The 14,061-nt window shown below is 31.3% G+C and overlaps 1 protein-coding gene across 1 annotated transcript; it reads right to left on the bottom strand.

Annotated features, from left to right (window-relative positions):
* Positions 1 to 1,707: 1,707 nt before the first annotated feature.
* On the bottom strand, positions 1,708 to 8,346 carry LOC18042814. Its single transcript, XM_006432379.2, has 2 exons — positions 8,124 to 8,346; positions 1,708 to 2,336 (listed from the first exon to the last, which is right to left on the bottom strand). The coding sequence occupies exons 1-2, from the start codon at positions 8,344 to 8,346 to the stop codon at positions 1,708 to 1,710; spliced, it is 852 nt and encodes a 283-aa protein (XP_006432442.2).
* Between the last annotated feature and the right edge of the window lie 5,715 nt (positions 8,347 to 14,061).

Below are 14,061 nucleotides of genomic sequence, written 5' to 3' on the forward strand. Positions count from 1 at the left end.
TGTTTAGACTCCTAAGAATCTCTTACATGATTGCATCTTGATTCTCAAATTACAAGGTTTCAAAATCAGTTTTTTTTTTTTTTGCGTAATTGCATTAGCCATGGGGAATGTGCTTTAATACCAATTGTTAAGTAAATTTTAGAGATACTAGAGAGATTAAAAAAGGAATGTTGATATGAGATAACCACTCTCTAGAAAATAAAATAGGAATGTTTTTTTGTCTGAAATATGAATAGACCTGAATTAGTCTGAATTCTGAATAGGTCTGAATATCTGAATCTGAATAATATGTTTGTTTTTTCATATGAATCTTGGAAAATAAGGATTAAGTTGTTTGTTTTTTTCAACTTAAAAAGCTGAAAATATGTACTTTTACATTCGTATCCTTATTAAATTTAAATATCAAATAAATAATATATTAAATATCACAATATTTTAACATTTATAAGTAAAACTATATTCAAGTGAATACATAATTATTTTGGAATTTTAATATATAAAATACCATAAATTTTAAATTTTATTGTATATAATATAAGAAATAAAAAATGGAATATTTTTATGTGGGGTAAATATCTATGGGTGAGTTTTGGGATAGACATGAAAAATAAATTATAAAACATGGATATTTTTGACATTAGCAAGTAATTGACTTAATTCAGATTTCTTCATTAAGTAAAAAGCCAACAAAATTAGCTTATTTTATTAAGTCAAAATTATCTAAAAAGTCTCATTAAGTTATAAAAACAAACATCTCTAATTAACTTAATTAATTAAGTTAAGTCACTTTAAGTCATTAAGTTAAAAAACAAACGCCACCATAGTCTACAAATAATAGAATTCTTCTTTGCCCTCTTTTCCTTTTATCATCGATTTAAATACAGATAATAAGATAACTACACAAGACCAATTACAAAATAACTACCACAAACCACCACTCCAGTATAACTAATACATTAAAACTACAATAAACCGTACAATAATAATAATCGAAACATTACAATACATAATTAGCACACATCATTATCTCTGAAATAGCCCCTGCACATTGGTAACTTCATATTTAAATCAAACTAATCTAAAAATTTAAAAGAATTCATCAAACTAAACAAAACTAGTGAAACCCTAAAACAAAATTTTCAAACCCTAAGATCCCTAAGCACTGCTAGAAAAAAGCTAAACAATGACATTTTTTAACTATTAAGCACCCAATTAGATGATGGTTGCTTAACCATCAATGAAGCCTATATCATGAAATTTTACATGACAATTTATATGTGTCATGAGTTTTATGATATATTAGCCGCCATGAATTTGTCATGCACACATGACAAAATTCTATCATAATATTGTCCACGCATGAATAAAATCTATCATATTAAATTAAATATTCAATTGAAAATTAATATTTAAATAAATATTAAATCATTTAAAATGGAAAACAGTTAAATTGGCGGCAACTAAAAATAAGAAAAAAATGGCCAAGAATGGATATTAATTTTAGTTTTTTGGCAGCAGTTATTAATATTATTATGGGGAAATATCCACCGTCCACTCATTTTTTCCGACATTATCAAAAATACACAATTCTTTTTTTTTTTTTTTTTATATCTAGAATCCCTCTAAAGTTACGTTTCGTTTCACTTCTCCACTTCCGTTTGCAGTTCGTTATAACATTACTGATGTGGTAGGGGTAAATCGGTCATTTCAGCAGAGCATTCCTTTCAACAACTCTAAATCACCCGTATCACTCTCGATATTCTTCTCCCTTTTCACTTCCTCCACTTTCTCAACCCTCTCAATCCCAATCTCGTTCGCGGTCAAACATGGCATTTTAACCTCAGAATCCACAGGCAAATTCACTCCCCACCTCAAATTCATCATTACCCTTTTAGTCACCGGCAACACTGTTCTTGCTTTTACAGCAATCCCACCTAAAAAGCCACCTTTTTTATCATCATCTTTCAACAACGACGTTCTATCTCTAACAAACCCAATTCCATCACTACAAATTGAATCAACCCCATTAAAGAAACTACCATTCCCATTGCCACTACGCGGCTCCAATTTCAAATCTTTCCACCCGAACGATTCATCCGAAATCGACCTATTTGCAAACTCAGTATTGGAAGGCGACCTAGATTGCAAATGGGGCCCAGAATTTGCAGGATTAGGGTTTGAAGACGACGTAGTTTTGTGAAGAGAAAAGTTGCCAAATTGAGGCTTGAAATGGAGCAAAAACATAAGAGTGAAATTGGTTGGGTTTGTGTAGGAAAGAGAGAAGTGGGCAGAGAAGATAAGAGGAAAGTCCTGCGGTGAACCAAACAAATCAAGGCCTGATTTCGAAGAGAAAGAGAAAGGGGTTGTGCTTGTGCACGTTGTAGAGAGAGCTGTATAGTTGAGTTTGAAGGAGGGGCTTGATGGAAAGTTGGTGCTGAGAGAAAAGGAAAGGTGTTGACTGAAAAGGAAAGGTAGTGGTGGTGAGAGAAGAAATGAAAGGTTGATTGAAAATGGTGATGGGTATTTTGACCTTTAGGATTGGTGGGTTTTGGGTGTTTTGGGCATCATCTGGGAGTTTCAGAGACAACTTCATCTCTCTGTGACTGTGTGTGTGATTGAGGATTATGGAAGATGGTGACTGGCTTTCAGTGATGAGGATAGTGGGTTAATTTTTTTTAAAATATTTCTTATGCTTGTTTGGTTTTTTTAAGGTAAAATTGTAATTTTTGTATTGAGGGCAAACTAATCATTTCACTAAATTTCCGTTAGTTTACGTAACAGACTGCAAACGGAAATGAATAAATGAAACGAAACCTAACTTTAGGAGGATTTCAGACAAAAAAAAAATTGTGTATTTTTGATAAAATCGGAAATAACGGGTGGACGGTTGATATTTTTCCTATTATTATTAGTTTAGATAGAATAATTTTTTTAGCGCCAATGCTTATTATTATTCTTCTTAATTCTAAAGGGAATGAATATCATATTATGTTATATTATATTATATTATTAGGTAATATATATAATATGATAAAATGAACTATAATTACCCAACAATCGTAGACAATTATCATTAAGATCCACGTAATATAATGATACATTCATCTTATTATACAATCTATCAGTTAAAATAATATAGTTATGATCATTGATCACAACTAATTCACCTAACAATCAATCAAAAAAAAAAGTATCAATTAATATAGTTCCTTGAATCAATCTAGCTACCAATTAATCAAAAATATCAACACTTAGAATCATGTCCTGCAACTAAATCAACCTTAGCAAATCATGTCCAACAACCAAATGAACCTAGAAACTCAAAAAAAGATTAGCAACACTTGCAAAAAATTAAAAAAAATGGTAAGTACTTAACTCTTGCAACTCAATCATATCAAAATTTCAACAACTCTCACTCATTAAAACTCATGAAACTGAGTCATTACTAACTTCTCAACAAAAGTATATAAAGCAATTAACAAAAAGTAAAACATTCATGAAATATATACTCAAACCTCGTGAAACTCAATCAATCCAGTAGGTAAACAACTCATCAACACAACAACATTCTTTCAAACCAAATTAAGAAAGTATACAATTTTGAAACTGGTAACAAATAAAATCCCACGAACTTGTTAATCAAGCAAAAGACTAAGTTATTTTGTGATTAACTTTTACCTCTAGTCAACTTTCAAATGCAATTTTCATTCTATAGTGGTAAAGTGATAAGCTATTTTCCCAAAGCACATATGATGCCTCATTTCATCACTACAGATGAAATAAATATTAAAAAAAATTTCACAAGCAAAATTAAGATAAAGTGCCTGTGCTTTCACTATCTTCTATTTCCAAACAAAGGAAACTTATGCCTGATTATAGCTATAAAAACCATTGCTCTCGATCAACCCATTTAATAAGTACTTAACTCATCACTTTTAATTAGATAAAAAAGAATTAAAACCAAATAATTTTATCTTAAATTTCAATCAAAACAAGACAAATAATGTTTGGGCCATAAAAAGATAGTTACTTGAGTTCGAGGGGAAAGTTATTTGGTCTCATGTGCAAGCTCGACTAGCGTTATGTGAGGAGAGCAGAATCAAGTCGCATGGTTTTGGTTTATATCTCAGATTGTTGAGCTTCATTTGGAAGCTCATCCGTAACGCATATGCACGTTATCCTATAATGTTTAAAGCACAATCAAGCATTATAATGGTAGCTCAATAATTGCACAAACAGATATATAAACTCTTAGATTCAAGTGGCACATTCAATTTGATAACGACCATGCATTAAAGAACAAGCAATAACGCGCGACATGCACAGTTGTCTATAAGAATTGGCGGAGATCCAGAAAAAAAAGACATTTTTTCTTTGGTCCGCTAAAAAAAAAAAGGAATTCTGGTGAAAAATACAAGATACTTAAAATCACAAGAGTGACGTAATTATTTTCCTTACAAAGAGAACTCGATTGCTGACTTGAGCGTCGGAGGGTTTTTGTCGGAAAAAATTCCGGCGCCCCTGACAATTTTCTGTTGCTCAGATCAAATAAAGTATCAATACAATTTCTTAAAAGTCGTATAATATTTCTAGATATGTTCATGAAATTTGGATAATCATTAGCTTTAATTGGAAAATCATTCTCTGCGAAATTCTGTAAAAATAGTGAATCTGGAATTAAACGGCAAATCTTTAATATCCAAATGGTTAACCGATAATTTCCAGAGAGGTATTAATCTTTGATCTTGAACCGCTTAGCAAAAATGGAGACGACTAGTTTATTTTTTAGGGTTCTGGAATTAAACGGGGAACCGTTTATATCAAACGGTTAACCGATAATTTCTAAAGTAAAATTTTATGCTAACCTTGAACGTTTAGCAAGAATGGATAGCCAAAGTTTATTTTGCAAGTCTCTGAAAATTAACGGTGAATCAATAATGGCAAATAGTTAACTGATTATTTGAAATTTAGCTCAATGATCACTTGGACCAGTCAATAACGGCTAGTTCTCAGCTCCAAATATAAATAAGCTCAATCAAATTCAAATAAGGGTTGATCAAAGATTTTGACATCCCACGAACTTGCTCGGCTTTGTCGGTTGTGGATGTGAGGCTCAAGGTTAGGTTTCTATGTAGTGTTAGACAGAGAGGGAATCGTATGAGAGAAAGATGGATTTGTTGATTTGTTCAAACTTCTTTGTAAATTTTGTTGTATTCATATCTTTTAAGTTTTATAAAACTGGTGTCATTTAGTATAAATGACATCATTGTTTATTCATTTTTTTAAAATAATTTAAAAATTTAATAAAACATATTACAACTAATTCAAACGACACCATTTTAAAACCATATAAATCCACATAACACAAATATGGCTTACATCTATCTTTTATTTATGTCTTTAAGTTATGAGTCACAAATATATCATTAATTCATGACATATGTATATATTTCATTATTCTATCATACTTTCATGATAAATTCATGACATAAAGAGAGAAGTTATAAAAGTTCTATCATTATTTAGTGTCTTTTTTTAGTAGTGAAGGTTAATTTGATAGTGGTGGCAACAGAGGGCTTCATGAACAGTGGTGCAATTTCTTCGTAGATGGTGTTTGTTGTGCTACCCCACCATCACATGGCTTCAGATCTCAACCACAAGCTACTACTACTGTTGCTTTAGCTTCATATTGCAACTGCAACCACAACCACAACCCACGTTCTCTATAAAACTACTTAAATGCTAAAGCTTTATTTATAAGGGAATAAAATACCAAACCTACCCTCACTTAACTAAAATCTTAATATGAAAAAATCAATTTTTACGAGTTTAGTTATTATTTGTATGAATCTAGATAAAATAATTAGTTGAAATTCCAATAGAAATAAAATTACAATAATGATCCCATCCTACATTTAGATTTCAATAATTAGTCTTGAAATCCAACAATTTTTTTTTTTATATTTTATAATTAGTAATTAGATCAAGCTACGATTGGAGCATCTCTAATGTAGAGCAGCTGGCAGAACCATCAGATGCATGTTGTTACAACCGTTTCAGATTCTTCTAACATGCACCCAACGGTTCATTTGACTACTCTATGTTGAAGATGCTCTAAGTAGCTGTTGTCTTACTTGCTTGGTTCACTGAACTAAAAAGATTCACATGTTTTTGCAGGTTAAACTTGCTATGTCTGATGTAAAAAATGCATAAAGCTCGTGAGTTTAAAGGAAAAATCATTAGCCACTGGATGATTTTATATATAGATTTGAAGAATGTAAAGGGTAAAATTTTCTTCTTCAATTGTATAATTTGTCTATAATAATAATTTATAATATAGGTATTTTAATAATAAAGAACTTTATTGAAAAGTGGGTTTGAAGAGTATTTTAATAGGTTGAAATAGTAACACCCTTGCAAACCAAAAAGAGAAAAAGAACTTCCTTCGTTAAAACTACTTAAAATCTGAAGAAATTTTACAGACTATTGTCAACCTTAACTAATGCAAGTAAAATCCCTCATCCAATTGAAAAAAGGAAAATAATAATGTTAAAAAAATACACAACACAGTAATAACAACAAAACCACAAACAGATAAAAATAACCATAAAACCTCAACAATGATAACAACTACTCCTTAGAGTATTCCTAGAAAGCCTCTTGATGAGCTCTCAGGTCATCAACAACTAATCTCAAGCCATCGAATTCTCCATGTATTACTACTAGAGCCATTCATCAACTCTTATACAAAAATACTTCCATGATTCGGATGGTGACACTACTAATGGAGTCTTTATAAGATTAGAGGGGACTATGACTCTTAAAGTTAAAAAAAATTGAAATTGCCGAATGAAAATATTAAAAATTAGGTATAAAAACACTGATTTAACTTTCCCACACTTAATATATATATATATGATGCAATTGTAGTTCCAAGTTTTATAAAATAAAGTCAAATTAACTTGATTAATTGTACAAATAAAGCCACAATTAATTGAAATGGTGAAGTTTCTGAAACCAAACATAGTATGATCCTTCACCAGGGCTATTGCACTTGTCGAAAAGTGGTGATTACGGAGCCGTCAATGATGGGAACCAGGAGAAGTACGAGTGGCGATCTTAAAGGTTGTGATAGTGTAATTGTTTGGCTAGAACCAGTGATTGTGAAGTGGCTCGATGGACTTGGGAAAGAAAATGACTTGCTCTCGCTGGAATCACGCGGATGACGTCCTTCAAATCGGTGTCGAGAGTGTATCGAATCAATATTGGGTGTTGCTAGTGCGTGTGACGGCGAGGAAGCTTAGGGTTTTTTGTTTGTAAATTTTTGGTGACTTGCCGTTATGTTACTTTGCTTTTAGGTGACTTTGCAAATTGTTGGTAACTTGGCGTTATGTTACTTTGCTTTTGCTAGTGCATATGACTTTGCTTTTATTTTGTTTTACAATTTTTACAAGTTATATTTGTATATTTGATTATTTAATTATTATTTTTATTTAATATTATTATTGGGTAATGGTTATGATATGTCATAGTGTTTTATGTAACTATGCAATGTCACATTTATAATATTCTTTAATTAAATTTATAATAATATATATATATATATATATATATATATATATATATATATATATATATATATATATATATTAAAAGTTTCCAGATCGATGCAGAACTTAATCTGCTTTTGAGACCAGTAGGGCTAATTCCCAATGAATTTTGTTGGTTTTAGGAATATGTTCTTCTTTAAAGGCTTCTATATCAGAATAGGCTATAGATATGTCGTCTTGTTCTAGTACACCAATTTTATTGGATTGGGCACTATCAGGGGCTATTTGGATTTTACTAGACGAAGAAGAAGAACCTTCTATTCTATCTAGTTGTTCTCTTATAGCTTTAGCAAAATTTGATTTTGACTCTTGAACAAGCTTTTGACTAGTTTTCGAAACTTGAAAATTAAGGTTTGAAAATAGACTCTTTAAGCTTTTTGTTAGAATCCAATTTTGATGTAACATGAGAAACAGCTATGGCTGACTTCTGAAATTAGTTTTCTATCATAGTCAACTATTTTCCTAATGTGTTTAGGTTAGCATTACAGAAATTATTCTGTTGAATAATGCTACCTAAATTCATCTCTGGATCATTTGGTTTACGAATTTTATAGGGTGAGGCTTTAATCTCAACAGGAGGTTCACCATGGTCAATGGTCAGACTCCTAAGTGGAGGATGCTCAGATTCTATGATCCTATCACTATCAGAAAGATTCCATTCAGTGATTTTCTTCCTAACAGTAATGGGATTTGATTCTTTAAAAGGATAAGTGATTTTGTTATCCGAAGCATACATCTTAAACCAATCAAAGAACAATATATGGACTTTATGCAAATTTACAAACTCATAATAAGTTTCTTGAATTTCTTTTCTTTGGTTTAGAAAATTTTAAAAAAACCAAAGTCTTTTTTCTTTATTGCAATCAGAATAAAAGTCGTTATGAAGAAGAGTTTTATTTAATTCAAAATCTTTTTCAAGAACATTTATTACATTTTCAGTGACAGAGGAAAATGTAATATATATATATATATTTCCTACTGGTATCAGAGCCAAGGGGAGGCTAGTGTAATATAGGATAGAGACTTTGTGTTCTTCAAGACTAAAACTAGAATATAGGTTTAGAACTATATTTTAGTTTTAGTCCTGAAGGCTAGTGTAATATAGGTTTTTATCCAAGGATTCTCTACTCTGTAGAGTATCATCCTTTTCTAGTTCTTCTTCCGGGAAGACTAGTGATTTTAAAAATGTTGTGAATTCGGAAGAATTTGTAATTGAAGACTTTAATAAAGCAATTGATAATTGGGAATTACCAAAGATCTCTAAAGAAATGATTTACAAAACAAAAAAGCTTGATTTTTTAAAGAATGATTATGTTATAAAAACTAAATGAGATGGGACCTTTACAAAGACTTGATTCTATACTACTTAGTAAAGAATCATCAAAAGAGATGAATTGCCCATCTCTTAAGACAGCAAGAATAGAACTATATATATATATATATTTTTTTTTTGCGGATTCAGTATTTTTATGGATTTACAGAAGTAAATCCATATCCAATCTATCAAATGCGGATTTTTAAATTTTCAATCCATATCCAATCCGCGGATCCACGGATCAGATTTTCACGGATCAGACAGATTGAGCGGATTGGATTGGATTCTGAACACCCCTAATGCCCAACAACCAATAAGAAAAACAATCAACATATATAAAAACAATGTAAATGGAAAAGGAAATGGAGAAAATTAGAAAAAAATTTTAAAAAAACAATAGCTAAAACATAAAAATAAACAAGAGGTTGTAAGTAAAAATGCAATAAAATAAAATAAAAAGAAAAAGAAAAACACCAAACGAAAGACACCAATTGGAAAAGGATTCTTCCTCTTCAATCGGAAAAACACCCTTATTTCGTTGGCGGCATTAAGTTGTTGGGTTTGTGGTTCGGTGACTACGGATTGGAGGCGGTTGCAGCAGCAGTAGTGGTGGTGAACTTCAATGGCAGTGACCTATAAATAGGTATAGTTCTAAATACGGTGAGTATAGTGGTGGTGGTATACCTTGGTGAGAAAAAAATGAAAAAAGAGTAGTGGTTGAAGAAGTAGCAGTGGAGTATAGTAGAGAGAACTGAGGAAATTATAAGTTGATAATGCTAATTTTTAATTTTATTTTGAATTAGTTAATTTTTTTTAATTCATCCGATGTGTAAAATTAGAAATTTACAAACTATTGATTATTAATTGATTTACTATTTTACCTCTTAACTTCATGATAGGGAAGATAAATATTTACTAAAATGACTTTAAATAAAAGAAATTGTTATTAAAACAAAATAAGTAAAATTAAAAATTTATTTTTAATAAAATATTAATAACAAGAAACCAATAGAAAGATAGTCATTCTCAATTTCTTTCATCCAACAAGAAAAAAAATGAAATTCTTTTGTTATAATTAAATTAGAAATGGAATACCTAAAGCAAAGATATATAGATGAAAGTATTGAGTACTTTATTGGCAATGAGGTTGCTTGATATAGGTGTTACATGAAGAAACTTAACAAAATAATAGGAGCCGTTATCTAGCAAATACTGTAACCACTCTCCAATGACTACAGACTAAAGACCAAGCAAACAAAATCTTGCAAATAATAATACTAATAAAACTTCCTAAACACTAGGACTACAAAGGCACTTTATTGACACAATTAAGGAATTTCCAACAATCCCTTCCTTAAACTAAATGTCATAAACGTTCAATATTAAATTTATGCAGAATCCTATTCCTTCCTCAAATTGAATCCTCCAATTTACAAACTCTAATAAAAAAAAAAAGAAGAGCCAATTTGAGGGGTTTATTAAAGATATTAGCAAATTGGTCTTCATTCCTATAATAAATAAGATCAATGACTTTATCTTTTGTCAGATCTCGCATGAAATGTTATCTCACATCTATATGCTTGTATCTTTCAGTAGAATTAGATTCTTGGAAAACTTATTTATTAAACAATTATCACAGAAGATTTGTGTTGACTCTAATCACTTGAATTGAAGTTTATTAAGAAATTTTCTCAGCCAAAGTACTTGACATGCACAAGAAACTATTGTGTTGAGTGTTAGAAAATGTATATTTATAAAAGAGAAAATCGTCATTTTACAGTTCAAGTTTTACTAACACCCTTACTTTTATGTATTTAAGCTCCTTGTCATTTAATTATGTGTTGTATTATAATTAAGTATTTTATGTATTTTAGGGCATCATAGTCATTTCACAATGAACGAGAGATCAGACGGCAAAACGGACATCACTTTTGAACTCAGGACGGTCGAAAACCTTAGGAGGAGCATAAAAGGAAAAATGGCAATGTTCACATGTACGGTACTGTCAACGTTACTGTTCACAACACTGTTCACATAGACGGATCGATGACGTGGCATTGACCGATGACGTGGCATTGATCGATGATGTGGCATTGACTGATGAGGTGTCACGATCCTATTGGATTAAAATTCTTATGCACTGTTGATTGGTGACGTGGCAGCATGTTAATAGACCAAAAATTACGCGTACGGTACATGCATATACACAGGATTATTTTCAACCAAACCGCGTTATTGTTCAAGCCGGGTCAAACCGTGTCACTGTTCAAACTGCGTGGTCAAACTGCGTACTGTTGACTGATGACGTGGCGCAATCCTGAGCATCCAAACTATTTTTAATCCGATGGCCATAATTTACTCAATGTATCTATAAAAAGGGTCTTCCCCCTAATTTGGCATCTCTAAATCTATTTTTGGGCTCTGTTTTTTGTAATTCCTTCTCCATCTTGTATTTTCTATGTATTTTAATAAATTTTCATTTTGCCCATAGTTCAATTTGAGTAGCTAATTTTCTTTCAAGCTTGGGTTGAAGGTGAAGTCTCAACATGTGTCATGGGCTTTATTTGATAAATTTATTTTCTCTTCCCCTCTAGTTTTTGGGGATGTTTTGACTTCTAGTCAACAAATAATAATAATCTTGTCTGGATACCGCTCTGGTTTCACCGGCTCCCTAGTACAAGGTTATTATTATTTGGCACGATAAGTCCTTAGCACCATATTGATTAGAACTTGGTTCATGAGGCGTGGAAACCCCCCTCATGATTTAATTAACATTAATAAGGAATATTTAGCCCATGGTGCATGTTGATGCGGATTCAGATACCCAAGTACGTCATTTCAATAGATTTATCTTCAATTTATTCTCATCATTTCAATTCCAATTTTAGAATAATCTAAGTCACTTTCACCACAAATCTAACCATCTTCATAGAAAATTAATTCTACACACAATTAAAATCCACCTCCTCGTGGGATCGACACTCGTCACCATTGATCTATTCTACAATAGATTCGTGCACTTGCGAGTTCAATAAAATTTGCACAACATACTGCAAAAACCATAGCCTCAGTTATTGACAAAGTAACTATTGTTTGCTTCTTAAATGACCATGAAATAGCTGTTGAACTAATATAAATGCATATTCAGATGTGCTTCTTCTATCATCCAAATCTGTGACATAATCATTGTCTCTAAAGCTATACAAATATGATTTTTCACCCATTTTGCAGAAGAGCCAAAATCATTAGTATCTTGTAAGTATGAAAGAATCATCTTTGCAGCTAAAAGGTTAGAAACTCCATATATTTGTTAGTGGAACTAATTGCATGTAACATGTCAGATCAAGTTCACATTAAGTACATCAACCTTTTGACAAACTACTTATAGAGGTACAATCACTTGTTCTTCTTGCAGGATCATTAACAAGCTTTAATGTCTTTTTAACGTAGCGATCGAGTTGTAGTTCTTCATTTGGAATCCTTTTAAGATCTCTTCAACATATTTCTTTTGGCAAATAAAAGTTCCAACATCATATTGTATGACTTCTAAGTTAAAAAAGTAATATAGCAAACCAAGATCAGATATATCAAATTCAAGGATCATAGATTCTTTGAATTTTTCAAACACAACTCTTCCTATATAAATCAAATCATCTACATTTAGCATACTATAAACATTTTCCCAGCATCTCCAATTTTTGTATATAGAGTATACTCATATGGGCATTTTCGAAAACCTTCCTTTAAGAAATAAGTATCTATATGGCTATACCAAGCTCAGGGTGATTGTTTAAGTCCATATAAAGCTTTTCTTAGTTTATACACTTTATGCTCGTTGTCTAATTTCACATATCCAAGAGATCGATTGATAAAAACCTTTCTTGTAAGTCCCTATTCAAGAATGCTGATTTCAGGTCAAACTAGAAAATAGGCCATGAATTTTGTGCTATAAGAGCAACAATCAATTTAATTGTGTCATGTCTTGCAACTAGAGAAAACACTTCCTTATATTTCGCACCAAACTGTTTCTTGTAGCCTTTGGTGACTAGGATTGCCTTCTATTTATCAATAATTAATTTAATTGTGTCAAGTCTTGCAACTAGAGCCAACGCTTCCTTATAATCCACATTGAACTGTTGCTTGTAGCCTTTGGCGACTGGGGTTGCCTTATATTTATCAACTTCACACCATTTTCCTTTAATTTCTTCTTGTGAACCCACTTGAATCCAATTGTTTTTTGCCCCATCGAAAGTTCTATCAACTTCTAAGTAATATTTTTTTTCAATGGATGCAATTCTTTGTCCATTTAGCCAATATTTTTCTTTGACAATAGCTTCAAAAGTCGTAGGATCACATTTTATAAATAAGGCAAAGTGTAGGCAAAGTGTATTAGTGCGTTTTCAAGATCATTAGCTTCTGTTGACTCATAATCTAACATCTAGTGTAGGCTTTTTTCTAACACATTGAAAATGCAAATTTGTTGTAGCTTTAACTTGTTCATCAAGTTCATGTGCTGTTAGTGGAGATTATATTGAAATTCCATTTAAAGGCTTATAAGGGGTAGGAATTATCAGAGCCGGAAGCTATGTGACTTTTCTTCAAATTTTCAATCAAAATCTATTGGAATTTATTACTCAACATCTCTACATCCATGTCTTTTCTTCATAAAAAAATGACATTGCGATTAATGACAATTTTCTCAGTGATAGGATTATATAATTTTAAAGTGTTTAAATGATTACTAACGCCAAGGAAAATGCACTTTACACCTTTGTAGAAGGCTTAGCAAAATATTGACAATTGTATAATTCTTGTGAGTTGAACTCTCCACCATAGTCTGTGCACGATATTTTCATTTAAGTGTCGACTTCTCTTTCAATGAGTGCTTTAAACATTTGACATGCTATGGAAGCTTTTGATTTTAAACCTAAATAAAATCGTCAATAAATGAGATAAAATTGTGTTTATCTTCATTTAACATTGGCTTGATCAATTTATATAAGTCGAATGCACTAGCTTCAACACCTTCTTTGCCTTCTTGGATTTTCCTTTCGGACAACTATTTCAATGGTGCTTACTGACAACTTTATTTTTCACAAAGTTATGAAGGTTGCTCAAATTATAGAAGGCCTACCA

This window comes from Citrus clementina, unplaced genomic scaffold (genome assembly GCF_000493195.1).
Source record: "Citrus clementina cultivar Clemenules unplaced genomic scaffold, Citrus_clementina_v1.0 scaffold_5, whole genome shotgun sequence".
Taxonomy (NCBI): Eukaryota; Viridiplantae; Streptophyta; class Magnoliopsida; order Sapindales; family Rutaceae; genus Citrus; species Citrus x clementina.

Bases quoted from the DNA above. Each gene is read 5' to 3' on its own strand.
- LOC18042814 (XM_006432379.2), bottom strand. From the start codon at position 8,346: ATGTATGCTTCGGATAACAAAATCACTTATCCTTTTAAAGAATCAAAT. The intron at 2,337-8,123 runs GTAGCATTATTC...CTTCGAAATCAG, and splicing joins TGATCCAGAGATGAATTTAG to GCCTTGATTTGTTTGGTTCA.